We start from the raw sequence: 15,649 nt of genomic DNA on the forward strand, positions 1-15,649 counted from the left end.
TCACAAATTAAAATATAATATCACATCATTTGTTTATTTTTATCAAATTGTAAAGAAGACGAAACACGGATAAATCTAAAGGATAAGAATTTATGAACTGTCTGCTTACAAACACAAGGTATGGATTTTGTTTAAAGTGATGCTGACATGTTCCTATAAAAATTATAGGAACGTGTCAGTATCAAGTAAATGCTGCACCCATAATCATTCCCCAGAACCCCCCCTTCAAAGCCACCCCCAGCCCCACGAAACTGTGTGCTGCCGACCCGCTGACACCACTAACAGATCTTCCGGGTTGCTTCAGTGACGCTGGGCTGGGGGCGGATCGATCCTTCCACAGGCCGAATTCCTGTTTTCATTCGTGATCAGCCTATGGAACGCATCAGTATCGCTTTAAGTACATTTCTTGGTGTAATTTTCTAAGAGGCTTTACTAAAAAAGGAAAACCAAAGCCTGCATTTAAGAAATTAAGTATTATTAAGTAAAATATAACATGGCAAACATTCTGGAGATCTGCTGGAGCAGAGTATTTGGAAGATATGTCATCACAGTCACCATCATCATCCACATTTTCTGGGACATTGGCGCAGAAGATGTTCCGCAGAGTTGCAAAAACAGGCCAATTGAAGTCTTTTATCAACTTTGCACAATGTCAGGGACATTGTAGATGACCCTTCATGTCATATGATATAATAATTTCTTATAGAAAGAAGAAAGTACCCCGCATAAGCTAATTACTATGCTGTTTTGTTTTAAATTAAAGTGCAGTGCATTTATATAGATTAAATCAAATCCCAATTAATTAAGTTGATTCCAGCCTACTACTAATTAATTTCAGAATGGGATCCTGATTGTATTTATGGCACTGCACTTTATTTAATGAATTTCGGTATTTAATTGTGACCTACTGGTAGTATAAACTAGATGATTACCCAGGTGGGCTCCTAATTGATTATCACCAATCGCACCATTAGAAAGGTTTAGTAGGTAAGAGGAGACTCAGATCTAATTTTGTGACCAATGGTATAGTAATTAGCTTATGCGGGGTACTTTCTTCTTTCTATAAGAAATTACTTTTTCAAGCACTCTATACTGACTTTGTCAGGCCTCCGATATAGCTAAGAGGATATCATTTTAATCAAACAAGAAAAAAGGTACCTTTCAAACCTTTCTCACACTTTCATGTTACATGCTACTTCATTCATTAGTGAATATTAATAAACAGAAAAATGAATGTTTATTATTTCTCTACAGATTATTTCTATATATTTTTGGATCTCTCCTCTGTTCATTGAAGAGCCACCATATTTTTATACCACCAACATCTACTGCTGTCTGAAGTGTTATCCAACAACAGTCTTCTCAGGAGGAGAAAGGTAAGAAGATATTTGAAGATACAAATAGGTAAAGGTTGCATAGCAAAGGGTAGATAACACTCTGTATTGAGTTACAGGTGTTTCCTTTTAAGATATAAATAAAAAACAAGAAGTTTCCAAAGGTACAGCTAACCACATGAAATGCATAACCATATGATCAAATGCACTGAAAGTACAAGAACCCTCACACCGTATCAATGAGGGACAGGTTTAATATTATTCATTTATTAATGTAGTGTAATATATATTCATGAAGGGAAGCACATACTGTAGGACATTCATATTTTAACATATATGTAAGATTTCCTATTTTACAGCACATAAGGATAGGTTTTATTGTCTAATAATGATGTTTCTGTATTACAGCATATGACAGAACTGTTATTTTATTTATATTTGTTTCCAAGCAAAATAGTTTTCATATTCATTTCTGGCCTGAAAAGTATTGTGTAACATTTTGGCAGAAATATACAGAATAAAAGTCCAGCACTTGAGGTGAGTATGGCAAATATCTCCACACACACAGTGTTTTTGCCTTTGGTGCTCAGATAGGCCGGGATCATTGTGATCCAAACACTGCAGAAGAGCAACATGCTGAAAGTGATGTACTTGGCCTCATTAAAACTGTCCGGTAATGTCCGAGCTAAAAATGCTAAAACAAAACTAACAGCTGCCAGAAGCCCCATATACCCAATAACTGAGTAAAAGCCAATAGCTGAGCCCTCATTGCACTGAATGATGATGGTTCCAGGGTAAGTGTGAAGGTCCAGTTCCTGAAAGGGAGGAGAAATGGCCAACCAAGTCATGCAGATTATTATTTGAATGGATGAGCAGAACAAGACTACAGAATTGGACAGTTTGACTCCCACCCATTTTCTCCATGAGCTCCCTGGCTTGGTGGCTTTGAAAGCAACACAAACCATGATAGTCTTGGCCAGGAGAGAAGAGACAGCTATGGAGAAGGTGATTCCAAAAGTGATGTTACGCAGCATGCAGGTTATATCCACAGGGCGACCGAGGAACAGAAACACACTGAGGAAGCTCAGCTTGATGGAGACAAGGAGGACAAAGCTGAGGCTCCTGTTGTTGGCTCTCACTATGGGGGTGTTCCGGTAGGTAATTAAGACTTGAAATATCAACTGAGTTATTAGAGAAAAAAGAATAGAAATAGTTGTGAAAAATATGGAAATCACATCATTACTGTATGATAGAAAAACCTCCTTTCTTTGTACACACTGATCTTTCATCTCATTAGGCCATTCCATGTCAGGGCATTGGGTGCAGCTCACACTGTCTGTATGAATAACAAGGAAAATAGAAAATTAAGAAGAAGATTATGTTATGTAAAATATGTGTATTTTAATATTATAAAGAAACTAATTATAACTTTAACAATACAGCACATTATACTAGTAACAATAGAACAAGAACCAATACTAACCCTCTAAAACCTAGGATATCTTTTCATTTATATAGTGTAGGCATAATCTACAGGTTTTTTTAGATCTTTATTAAATATTAATTGCCATTTACTAAAATCTCCAATTAGTCCTTATTTGTATATCCCTGATAACCCAATAATATAGTTTGGAATTCCTGCCCTCTGCTTGAGTAGAAGACTCCATGTTCCCTGGAAGACCTGAAAGCTTCTGTGAGAGTGTTATAGCCTAGCTCAATGCTAAACACTACTCTGACCTACCACTGCGATTTTACTATCAGAGTACTAGCCTGACCACTCAGTAACAGACTTTCTGCCACAATGAGTGGTGGAAAAGGCTGAGAATCCACAGAATAATAAATGGCTTTGGTTGAACAAGTAAGGGTACAGGGTTAAGAACAGGTATCAGACAAAAAATAAAGAGTTTCAGGACCAATCTTCCATACGGAAAGTAGAACATTTAGTACTGTTGGTTTTTGGGTGTAATTGATAAGATTCTCTATTATAGTTCTTACCAGGTTCTTTACTTTAAATAAGGAGAAATGTGTCTCCCATTAGTTGAGGACCATATTGATGTTAATATTGTCTTCAACTGATGGGTCTCAATAGAACTATTAAATGATTATTCATTGGCTGGATCAACATGACTTGGCCCTGCATGTGAGTGTCCTTTCCAAATAGATCTCACTGTGTATGGGCACCTTAAAGGGCACATGTTGGGTAAAAATATTATCCCCAACCAAAGAGAGGAGAAAAGAACTGATGGCTGAATAAGTATCTGCATAAAAAAATATTTGCATGGCTGTGGCTGTTTCTGCTAGCACAGGATCATGCATAATGAATTGAGATGGCTGCTAAAACACCACTGCTAAAAAATTTAGCAAAATAAAATGTTTAATAGTAATGAATTATTTGCAATGCACATCCTTTATTTCCAGTTGTCAATTATCCCTCCCTTGTACCTGACAGCTCTGTGCTTTGGGCTTTGCTTTAGATTTTTTATCTATTGCAAGATGCAAATACAAATCTGCACCCACCAATGATACAGGTATAAGTGGTTTGTGCCTGACCAACAGCTGAAGAGCAACCCAACAGCAGGCAATCTCTTATGCCTAAAGATATTTTCCTTAGGCATAACACCCAATACTCTGATGGTTGAAAACTTCAATTATTTCTGAAGCAAAACATTAAACTGGAAGTATTTTCTTTATACCGATTATATTAGAGATCTCTATCTCAGAACATGGAACACAATCATAACAGCAGGGTTGGACTTCAGGAATTGGCATCTTCCTGTATCCTGGGAGACAATTGTCCGTACATTGAGCTCTTGGGATCTAAAGACATTAAAAGTAAATTTCCAAAGAACATATCTGTTATTCTTTTATGTTGTCATTCACTTTATATTTTTTCCCTTAAACATTTTAAAAGCAATATATATTACAGAAAATGTTGTCTATCTGTATGGAGATGCTTCCAGAGATGTGGCTGGGTTATTTCATTGAGTGCAGAGTTGATTAAGCCCTTAAAAGAGGAGATGCTAACACAAGATTATGGCACTGTGGCTACTAAATAAAACAGTGTCTTACATATATTTCAGTCATGTAGACAAAACTGTGCAGAGTTGTATACAGTTTATAAAAACGAGCAGAACCATATACTGTATATGAGAATCCGTAGAGTGACATATGGCTAATGAGTAGCAGGAAAGTTCTGTAAGGCAGTATGTGGGGCACAGTAGTGGTATATATAAATGTATGACTTCTGTGTAACTAATGAAACCTACTATAGTTCTATATGGCTTATAAAACCCCAAATAATTCCACATTGTCTATGAGGCTGACAAAACCCAATAGAGTTCTAAAAGAAGAGTTTTAAGAAATCTTAAACTTATCTTACTTTGCGGTCTATTGTCTTCCATGGAATTGCCTTTGAGGTTATACTCAGCTGCTGATCTAGTGGTGCCCATGGAGAGAACTCACCAACAAAGTTTCTGGTCACCATTCCATCCAGAGTAATAAAGTTGCTATAGATCTTGTACCTAGTGAGATACTCTCCATTTTCATTAAATGAGAAGATTTCACCATGTTTGGATTTTAACTGAAGTTTCTTTAAATTTTGGTGCAACTTTAGAAAAAAAAAAGAAATAAAAAAAAGTTTATGTAGGTAACTTTTACCAGTAATAGCATATTACACATATACGATGTAAAATGCCTAATGTTTAGACACTAGGCTTATCTTTGTGCTCCCTTCTTTGACTCCCCCTCTCACTCCAATGGTAACGCTCTGGATCTCATATTTACCAGACTCTGTTCAACCACCAATTTTACTAACTCACCATTTCCCCTCTCTGATCACAATATGGTCACATTTCAACTCTCACTAACTCCCTCCTCATCCCCTGCTATTCCCCAAACATGTACTTACCGTGACTGGCAAGCTGTAGTCTCATCTCTCTTCTTCCTTTGACTCTCTTCACTCTAATATCTCAGCCATCTCATGTCCTAATGTGGCTACCTCTGTCTACTATAGTACTCTCACCACTGCCCTCAATGAGCTGCTCCTATAAAACCTAAACGTTCTAGACCCAAACCACTCCAACCTTGGCATACTGCTCATACAAAAGTGCTCCAAAGACATTCACGTGCACTTGAGCGTCGCTGGCGCAAATCCCATTCAGAATCAGACTTTTGGAGCTACAAATCTGCCCAGCGCTCCTATAACACCAGCTTCTTCCAAGCCAAACAAACTTACTTTACTTCACTCATTAACTCCCTTTCTAAAAAACCAGCACAACTTTTCTCCACCTTTAACACTCTCCTTTCCCCTTCTCCACCCCCTCCATGCACATCTGTCTCTGCAGAGCACTTCAAAAACAAAATTGACACTATCAGAAGGGACATTACACTACTCAACCCCCCTAAACTTCCACCACCCTCCCTCCACACTCCCCAGTCCCTCCTGTGCTCCTTCACCCCTGTCACTGATGAGGAATCTCAAAGCTTCTGGCCTCTTCTCACCTTACCACCTGCCGCTTGATCCAATTCCCTCAAAACTTCTCCCCAATACCAATCCTTGTCTAATCAAAGCCTTAACTCTTTCCCTCTCAACTGGACTGTTTCTCTTCTCAACTAAAACATGCTCTTGTCACCCCCATTCTGAAAAAACCCTCTCTTGATCCCTCCAATCTTGACAACCTCCGACCTATCTCTCTGCTACCTTTCATCTCTAAACTACTTGAGCACCTAGTCTACAACCGAATAACCTCATTCCTCTCTGACAATAACCTGCTGGACCCCCTACAATCTGGTTTTAAGCAACATCACTCCACTGAAACTGCCATGACTCAACTAACTAATGACCTTTTAACCGCTAAAGCCAACAATCATTTCTCACTACTAATACTGCTTGATCTCTCAGCTGCATTTGACACTGTAGATCACCCTCTCCTCCTCCAGTCCCTCCATTCGCTTGGCCTTCGTGACACAGCCCTGTCCTGGTTCTCTTCTTACATCACCAATCGTTCCTTCAGTGTCTCCTACAATGTAGTATCATCTTCTCCCCTACCTCTTTCTGTTGGAGTTCCTCAAGGCTCTGTCCTGGGACCATTACTATTCTCCCTCTATACTTCCTCCCTCGGCAAATTAATCAACTCGTATGGTTTCCACTACCACCTCTATGCTGACGATACTCAGATCTATCTCTCATCCCCTGATCGCAACCCAGAACTCCTAACTCGTGTCTCCTCCTGCCTGTCCTCTATCTCTACCTGGATGCCGCAACGCTACCTTAAATTAAACCTCTCTAAAACTGAAATGGTTCTCTTTCCTCCAACTAACACCAGTAGCATCCGCGAAGTATCCATCATAGTTAACAATTCCACTATCACCCCCTCTCCCCAGGCCCGGTGCCTTGGAGTTATCCTAGATTCTGCCCTGTCATTCACTCCTCATATCCAGTCACTTATTAAATCTTGTCACTTCCACCTAAGGAACATCTCCAAAATACCATAATTTGTCACCCAAGATGCTGCCAAAATTTTTATTCACTCTCTCACCATATCACGTCTAGACTACTGTAACTCTCTTTTAATTGGCCTTCCCCTCCAGAGACTGTCAGCTCTCCAGTCCACAATGAACACTGCTGCGAGGCTCATACACCTCAGCAACCGCTCCTCCTCTGCCTCGCCATTCTGTCAATCCCTGCACTGGCTACCACTACCTTTCAGAATCAAATTCAAATTAATGACACTAACTTACAAAGCACTTCATAACTCTGCCCCACCCTACATCTCTGAACTCATCTCTATATACTCACCCAACCGCTTACTACTCTCCTCTACTGACCTGCTCCTCAACTCTTCTCTCATTACCTCCTCACATGCTCACATTCAAGACTTTGCAAGGGCTGCACCCTCCTCTGGAACTCTCTCCCATGGTCTGTCTGACTTTCTCCCAACCTTTCTGCTTTCAAGAAATCTCTGAAAACGCACTTCTTTCAAGAAGCCTCCCCTCACTCTGCTTAACTACCAAACGCAACACCACATACAGTACCACATTTCTCACCCACTTAATTCGATCTTGCCCACTCCCACAACTTGTGTATTACTAACTTCCCTTTAGAGTGTAAGCTCTTTCTGCATAGGGCCTTCCTCACCTTTTGTACCTGTATTGATTGTGATGTATGTAACTCCATATGTTCTATGTATACAATTCATGTGATTTAGTTGTATAATCACAATTACTTTACAGTGCTACGCAATATGTTGGTGCTATATAAATACATGTTAATAATAATAAAATAATAATATATGAGCCATTAAGGAGACAGACGGTGTATCAGGAATCCATGGAGCAAATAAAAAACTTGTAACGGCCACACCAGTGAAATGATACAATGATGTACAGTAAATGAGTGTATTAGTGACAGTACAATGTGATGCCAGTTAAAAGGAACTAGGGGCAACTCTAGTGCAATAAGTCCAGCCAGTTTCCTTCACATTATGCACCATGTGTCCCACAGAGCAAAGATATGCACAGATTGAAAACAAATGTCTGGTTATTGTGTTTTGCTATCAGAAATTGGATCATTATCTACATGGAAAAAAACCTAATCAGCTTTGAGACTGTTTATTTTCTACTAGGAACCTCAAACACTTAGAGGCACATTTATCAAGGGTCAAATTTCAAATTGGAATGAATTTGAAATTCAAGTTGGGGAAATTTATTAATAAAATCGAATTTGGCAAACTCAGACAAATGTAAACTACCTGAAAATTCAAATCCAATTAGATTCAAAATAGATCAATCTTGATTTGAGTTTTTTCTCCAAAAAAAAAAACAACTTGAATGTCAGGAAGGCTGCAAACATCTCAAAATTCCCTGGACCTCTTCCATTGACTTAAACAGCAATCCAGCAGGTTTTAGGTGGTAAATAGTCAAATTTGAATTCTTAAAGGGCCAGAGTATGATACATCTAACAAAATTTAATTTGATTTTTTTTAAAAAAAACTCAAATCAAGTTTGAATAATTCCCTGCTTGAATTTGACAGTTTTGACCATAAAAAAATTCTCAAATTCAAATTTTCAATTCAACCCTTAATAAATCTGCCCCTTACAGTGCATGATGCTTGAGCTACAACAGTACAACATAGACAGTATGTGACTTACTAAAAAAGCAAATGCATATTGCAGACTTTCTATCATGACATTAGCCAAAACCCAAGTGAAAACTTTTCTCAAGGTAATTTGCTTTACATTTAAGAGTATTTACAAAAAATTACAAAACCATACTGAATGAGATGAAATATTAAAGGGATACTTTCAGGGGATGGGGGATACTTTCAGCCCATGATTAACTACCCTTGGGGTACAAAACACATAGGGCCTATGGATATGTAAGAATAATTTTGACTAATAAAGACATTATTTTTACCCTGTGGATTCCTCTGTGTGCCGGATAGCCATGTTTTTCTTGTTGTACATTCTTGATTGCTGCTCACTAAAGCTCAGGGTCTGGGGCTGGTGCACCTGGACCACATGATCTACTTGGTGAGCTATTTACATAGATGTTCTGGAGCACCATTTCTTTTCCTCTTATTGCATACTTTCAAGGGAAATATGTTGTTTCAAAAGTGCAAATTGATGTTTTATATTTAATTTTGAAATTTGACATGGGGCTAGACATATTGTCAGTTTCCCAAGTGCCCCCAGTCATGTGACTTGTGAGCTTATAAACTTCAGTCACTCATTACTGCTGTACTGGAGTGATATCACCTTCCCCCCATCAGCAGAACAATGGAAAGGTAACCTGATATCAGCTCCATCCTAAAGAGAAAAGCAGTTCCATCCTAAAGTGCTGGCTCTTTCTGAAAGCACATGACCAGGCAAAATGACCTGAGATGCACCTACACACCAATATTACAACTAAATACACCTGTTGGATTAGGAATTACATTTTTAAATTGTAGAGTGCTGCCATCTACTTTTTTTTGACTGCTGTTAGGCCTCAATAAACTTTTGTTAACTATTGAGCCTTTACTTATCTAAACAGATGATACATAGACAAATGAGTTGGTCTCTAAATTCAGGTAACTGACAGCAGCTAACAACTGAGCATGTGCAGTGCCCAAGTAGGAAGCAATGATGCTTCTTCTACAGAAACTCCAACACTCAAGGTAAAGCATTTCTATTTCTATTTCTTTACTGGACTTTAGTTCCTTCTAAATTCTCACTCATCATATGATTTCCCAATCGCCTTTCATTATTGTGAATAATACATAATATTGCTTTAAATTGCATACTGTTTAATTGTTGCTGTGTATTACATTTGTCCAAATGCTTTCCTACTATAGGGGAATATGTGATATACAAAGGGCCTGTAGGTGTCACTGTGTACAAGAGTTATACTGTGTACATAGTACTTTCTATACTGTTTTCAAGTATTTGAGTTGAAGTGTAATGGCTGCATGAGTCTGCTAATAAAGACTGCTATACTCTACTCATCCTCAGCTACCAAAACATCACAATTATTACCTCAGACTTCAGAAATGTTTCTCTGTTCCTTACAGATTTCTTATTAAGTTTCATGTTCATATCATGGAGAGCACGAGACATCATATCAACTGCCAGATGCACTCGGGGAGAGTTGGAATTTCCTCCAAAACTATAAATGTCTGTAATTCGCTCCTGCCCAGTGCAGTTTTGGAGAAGTGGAACAGCAAAGTAAATATATTGGTAAATATAATTCTTATTTTGGTCTTTAGACAAACAATACAGATAAATCATCCATATATCTCCAAGTAATTTGTCTTCTGGGTAATTAGAAGGGTGGAAAGTCTCTAAAAAGCTCCTCATTTCAGGAGTATCCAGATCATAATGGTACCCTGGCACAAGCACCAGGCTATAATTAAATAATACTGGGTTGTATGTAATCAATGCATCATTAGCCCCCCAGTTTGATGAAAGGATTATTGTCTCTCTCTGGTAAAAATCATTTCCAGCTGTTAAATAAGTAAAAAATAAAAAAATTACAGTTCCACAAATTAAAATGACATTGGTAGAGGAAAAGGCGATAGTTTTCTTGAAATGATCAGTTACACTGTGAACATAGTTTTGACGACTTTTATGAAGTTTTAATGTGAACTCAATGCAGACACCAGCGCTGGAGAGATACTTGGCCAAGAGCTTATATTCTTCCTCTCCACTGATATCATCAGATGTAATTATTCCAACCCAGGTCCAGCCAAAATGTCTCAGTAATTGCCCTAAAGCATAAAACTCACTGTGAATGCTCTGTACGGTGCGGAAAAAGTACGGGAAGGTGCCGCTGTCACTGAGCGCTGGGTCTGTAGCTCCATAACTGATCTGTAGGGAAGGAGAGAAGGATGAGTGGAGTCCTACAGATTGGCCAGTCACACTGCATCATGTAAAAGTCATATAAGTCAGATCTGCCTTTGGAACTTCTCTCACTAAAAATTGAATAGTATGCTAAAGGTTCATAAACTGGTTAAGGGGGTAAATAATATAAGTAACAAATTATAAGGGGTCATTGTCAAACAGGAAGAGTATTTTGTACTTGGCACCTTGGCTTCCAGTTTGAGTCAATTGCTGTGTCTCTGTGGATGCAGACTGTAATGCTTTTCCTATGGGAAGGGGGAAGGAGAGGACTGGCCTGTACCCATAGACACCACATTCTGTACCTCACAGATTTTTTTTTATTTAGCACCAGGAAAGAGACATGTGAGGGGGCCCTTAAAAATAACATTTTACAGCACTGGTTATGATTCATTTCAATGGGGTCAGTTTAAAGAGGGAAAGTGAAAGAGGGAAAGTGAAAGAGGGAAATTCCAGAGATCAGTGAGTTACAGACGATATGATGAGGGGATGGATGAGAATGTTCCTCCTGTGTGAGGCAAAGGCTGAAGGCAAGAAATGTTCCTAATGTGGAAGCTGCAAGATTTAGTAAGTACTTAAATGTGCCCATTGAATGAGACAGAAGAGTTACTGGTGAATCCTAAGCAGCAAATGTGGGCAGTTGGGGTTGTTTTCCACTCTGATAATGATGTCAGACAGATAGGCCAGAGGTCCCCAAACTTTACTTGTGAGCCAAATTCAATAGTAAAAAGAGGTGGGAGTAAAACAAAGATCAGAAAAAGTTCCTGGGGATGGTAAATAAGGGCTGTGATTGGTTATTTAGTAGCCCCTACTTCAGGATGTTCTTTGGCAGTACAACTGGTTTTATGCAACTAAAACTTGTCTTAAAGTCTGAAACTAAAAAATATGCACCTGCTTTGATGCCACTGAGAGCAACATCCAAGGGTTTGATTTGGGTTTGAGTATTTGATACAGTACCGCACAAAAGGTTACTGGTTAAATTAAAGGGATTCTGTCATGATTTTTATGGTGTAGTTTTTATTTCTAAATGACACTGTTTACACTGCAAATAATTCACTGTACAATATAAAATGTCATTCCTGAAGCAGCAAGTGTATTTAGTTGTAATATTGGTGTGTAGGTGCATCTCAGGTCATTTTGCCTGGTCATGTGATTTCAGAAAGAGCCAGCACTTTAGGATGGAACTGCTTTCTGGCAGCCTGTTGTTTCTCCTACTCAATGTAACTGAATGTGTCTAAATGGGACCTGGATTTTACTATTGAGCGCTGTTCTTAGATCTACCAGGCAGCTGTTATCTTGTGTTAGGGAGCTGCTATCTGGTTACCTTCCCATTGTTCTGTTGTTAGGCTGCTGGGGGGGATATCAGTCCAACTTGCAGTACAGCAGTAAAGAGAGACTGAAGTTTATCAGAGCACAAGTCACACGAGTGGGGCAGCTGGGAAACTGACAATATGACTAGCCCATGTCAGATTTCAAAATTTAATTAAAAAAACAGTTTCCTCTGGATTTCAGTGCAGAATTCTGCTGGAGCAGCACTATTAACTGACATGTTTAAAAAAAATGTTTTCCCATGACAGTATCCGTTTAGAATTGTTTTACTTTTTATTAGGCAAGATTTTATTTTTCGGGGGGTGACATTCCCTTTAACTGAACATGAACCTTGTTGAGGAAGGTGCTACAATGACAGAGCATTATCAATCCCCCCACCAGTTATAAATAGTCACCCCTAAAAAACTAACTATTGATGAACCACTGTAGACTTAATTTGAATATTAGGAAGCAGTGAAACTGTAAAATAAAGGGAAATAAATGTAATTAATACAAAAAATGTCATTGCAGATAAACATGTACAGGTATATAACATAATACATTCTGCGGGGAGGGGTTGGGGTGCATCAATAGTACAGAGAACAAAATACCACCCCAGTAACTTGCGGGGAAATTCCACCATGACTGGGGAACCCCTGGACATTGCTCCTTTCTTGTCTGGGAATATTTTTCAGAATGAATTCTAATAAATTCTGCTTCTCTTACCTGGGAATATCCATATAGAGTCAGAATCTGGGCAATGGGTACAGTTGTCTCTGAGGTGAGATCCCCAATAAATCCAGCAATGTTTCTCTTTCTCACACAGGAGTAATTGGGAACCGGCTCCCTGGTACCAGATAATATCTGTAATACACTCCTCACTGCCTTCAGTGAACTCCCACAGGAATTGTATATATGGTACCCCAAAGTCACATTGGGCAACCGCTCTGGATCCTTGTTAGTTTGCTCCACAGCAAATCGAAAGTCCACCAAGTACTTCATATTCTGGCCATTGGGGCTGAATAATATAGATTAGGTTATATCCAAAGCCCCATGGAATCTTATATCAGGCAAATAGTGTGGAACTACAATCTTGCATGAAATACATGTGAGAGTCTTGATCAGCAGGACAATTGTTATGTGGGGAAAACTGGAGACCAACTTTTAGGCATTTATTTTGAGCATTGGAGTTTCTGTGTTAGATTATTCTATATAATATAATGTTTAGGAACATCTTGATTAGTAAGGATTTCTTTGGGGGGTACCAGTGCAAGAGAACAAGAGCAATTGTTTTTGAAGATGAATACTGTAAAGGAATGGCTTCTGGATAGCCTGTGCCGTAAATCAGAATTACCTGAATATATTGGTGTCTTCTAGCAGACTCCACTTATGTGAATCCATAGTTATTCTTTCAAATGGAATCTCTAGAATAGGCAGAGGTACAGTAGCATCGGGCACAAAAAATGTGGCATAGAAGCAGTTAACTGACAATCTAGATTCACAATACCTCATTATGTACAGATAAAATTCCACATTTTGTCACTCCCTGTCCAGACACCATTTTGTAGTAGTAAATCTTGCCTCTAGATGGTGCTAGAGTTGAATTCTTTCAGTACATTACTTTGCTTCTGAACTCAGCCCATTGCGCTGTAGCACCACCTACAGACAGGATTTAGCACTAACAAATGACATGGTGAGAGATAATGGGAAATCCCAATGGCTTCATCTATTTAACTAGCCAGAAAAATTTTGCTTCACAGAATTGATGTTTTTTCAGTTTTGTGAAACGGAGTTTTAGTTTTGTTGATAGAATGAATGATGTGCTATACAATCTTGGTTTCTGTCCCAAGCATCTATTTTCTCTTTAAAATTTAGCTTGGCTTGCACTAGTTAGTGACACCATTAGATTTTCTGTCCAAGATTTATTTTACATTTTGTTGGTGATTTTTATCAATTGAATAAACATAAATGCAAGTTTTAAATGTGGAAAAAGTAAGCACCCCTTAACATTTCAAAAATGAGAATGCAGTGCACAAGATCAAGTGCAAATAATTAGATCCTTGTTCAAGAGAATCTTGGAAGAACCCGTGTTATTTAAATCTCAGACATTGAGTTTGGTTTGCTTTTTATATCACCGTTCCTGTATTGAGTTCTATAAGGCCAATAAACAAGGTTATAGATGCCTGGGAATCTGGGAAAGGACTTGATGGACTCCTCATAACAGAAAGATCCTTGTTTGGCATTTTTAGCTCAAGAAATACCAAAAAATGGGTTTTGCATGATGAAAGGAACAGGAATTAAATATGTCCAGTTTAAGCACAATTTATTGGGGTCATGATGAACAAAGTGGGGGGATATTGGCTCTTTAAAGTTATACTTTGTACAATGACAGCGAGTGTGATGTTTGCAGCCCTAAATCAGAATAGAATACTTCTAGGAGAATGTTGTTTTAAGAAAGTGAAATTCCATTAGAATACAATCAAATGGCAATATTTTATTGTATCCCAGAAATGTATCCGCATGTTCCCATCCCCATATCCAGGCAGAGACCTCTTCCCCTTGTACCAGTCAATTAACCCTTTCTTTCCTTCCCTTAGTATCTATAAAATATGATACTTACCCAAAACATAACAATTTGGTTTTGAATTTAGATTTGTCCGATGGTAAAGTTATGATTTGAGCATTCATGTCTACAGTCATCACCCCTGCGATCATGATGTCTCCTTCCTGGATATATTCATATTCCTCAACTGCTTTAATGATCTGCAGGCGACAGGCAGGATTGGGGGGCTGATCCCCAGATTTGCAAGGCCACACACACAGCATTATAATATGGATCAGCACTTTCAGACACTTCGATGCCGCATTGAATCCCAGCATTGCACCCCAATAAAGCTCAAAGCACCTCAAAATAATGCAGTAAATCAACACATTTCCCCAGTAGCAGCAGCAGCAGTCAGTAGCACAGAGACACAGGGGCCCCAGGAATCGGCTGCAGGTGTAGAACAGAGTTAAGGAGCTCGGCTAATCCAACCCTCATTTTATAGAGAACAGACAGAGGATTTATCCAGTAGACTGAATATAGACACAGCCACCGGGGGAGCTCTGCTTTATTCTGGGAATGGAACATTTACTCTCATTATTTCTGCTCTGCCATAAAAATCTTATTTTCCTGTACACTTCAAATCCCTCTGGTTATTGAAACAATTCTAGATCAGCCATCAATTTATTCATTTCCAAATTCTACTTTTTAGTTACCCTACCCCCCCCATCCACATTATAGTTTGTTTTTCAATGTAACTGCTGTAGTTACGTCTAATCCCCTCTGCAATGAGTCAAGGGGCTGTTGTGTCGGTCCTGTAACACAATCAATGCAGAATTGGTGTCCAATACTTTGTGTAACATATCTTTGCAGTTTAATCATTTGTAAGAGAAAGCCATTTAACAATGTTCTATTGATTAGAATGAGTGTTTTGCAACAATATATAATTTTAACGCTGTTGGGCCGGTTGCTTTTTGTGCAGAAAGTCAGTTGGTCAGATAATGCTGATTGGTGCAAGAAATATCTTTGTACAAATCATTCTGAATGGAGAAAGCCAGTTGGATAACTAACTAAAATGTCTTGAGGGGAA

General features: G+C 38.6%; 1 protein-coding gene across 1 annotated transcript; it reads right to left on the reverse strand.

Moving 5' to 3' along the window:
* Positions 1 to 1,762: 1,762 nt before the first annotated feature.
* Positions 1,763 to 14,897, reverse strand: LOC121398253 (vomeronasal type-2 receptor 26-like). The gene is made up of 6 exons (XM_041577194.1): positions 14,638 to 14,897; positions 12,744 to 13,035; positions 9,849 to 10,679; positions 4,714 to 4,941; positions 4,028 to 4,151; positions 1,763 to 2,670 (listed from the first exon to the last, which is right to left on the reverse strand). Exons 1-6 carry the CDS (start codon positions 14,895 to 14,897, stop codon positions 1,763 to 1,765), a joined length of 2,643 nt encoding a protein of 880 aa, XP_041433128.1.
* Positions 14,898 to 15,649: the final 752 nt, after the last annotated feature.

The sequence above is a fragment of the Xenopus laevis genome, chromosome 1S (genome assembly GCF_017654675.1).
Source record: "Xenopus laevis strain J_2021 chromosome 1S, Xenopus_laevis_v10.1, whole genome shotgun sequence".
NCBI lineage: Eukaryota > Metazoa > Chordata > Amphibia > Anura > Pipidae > Xenopus > Xenopus laevis.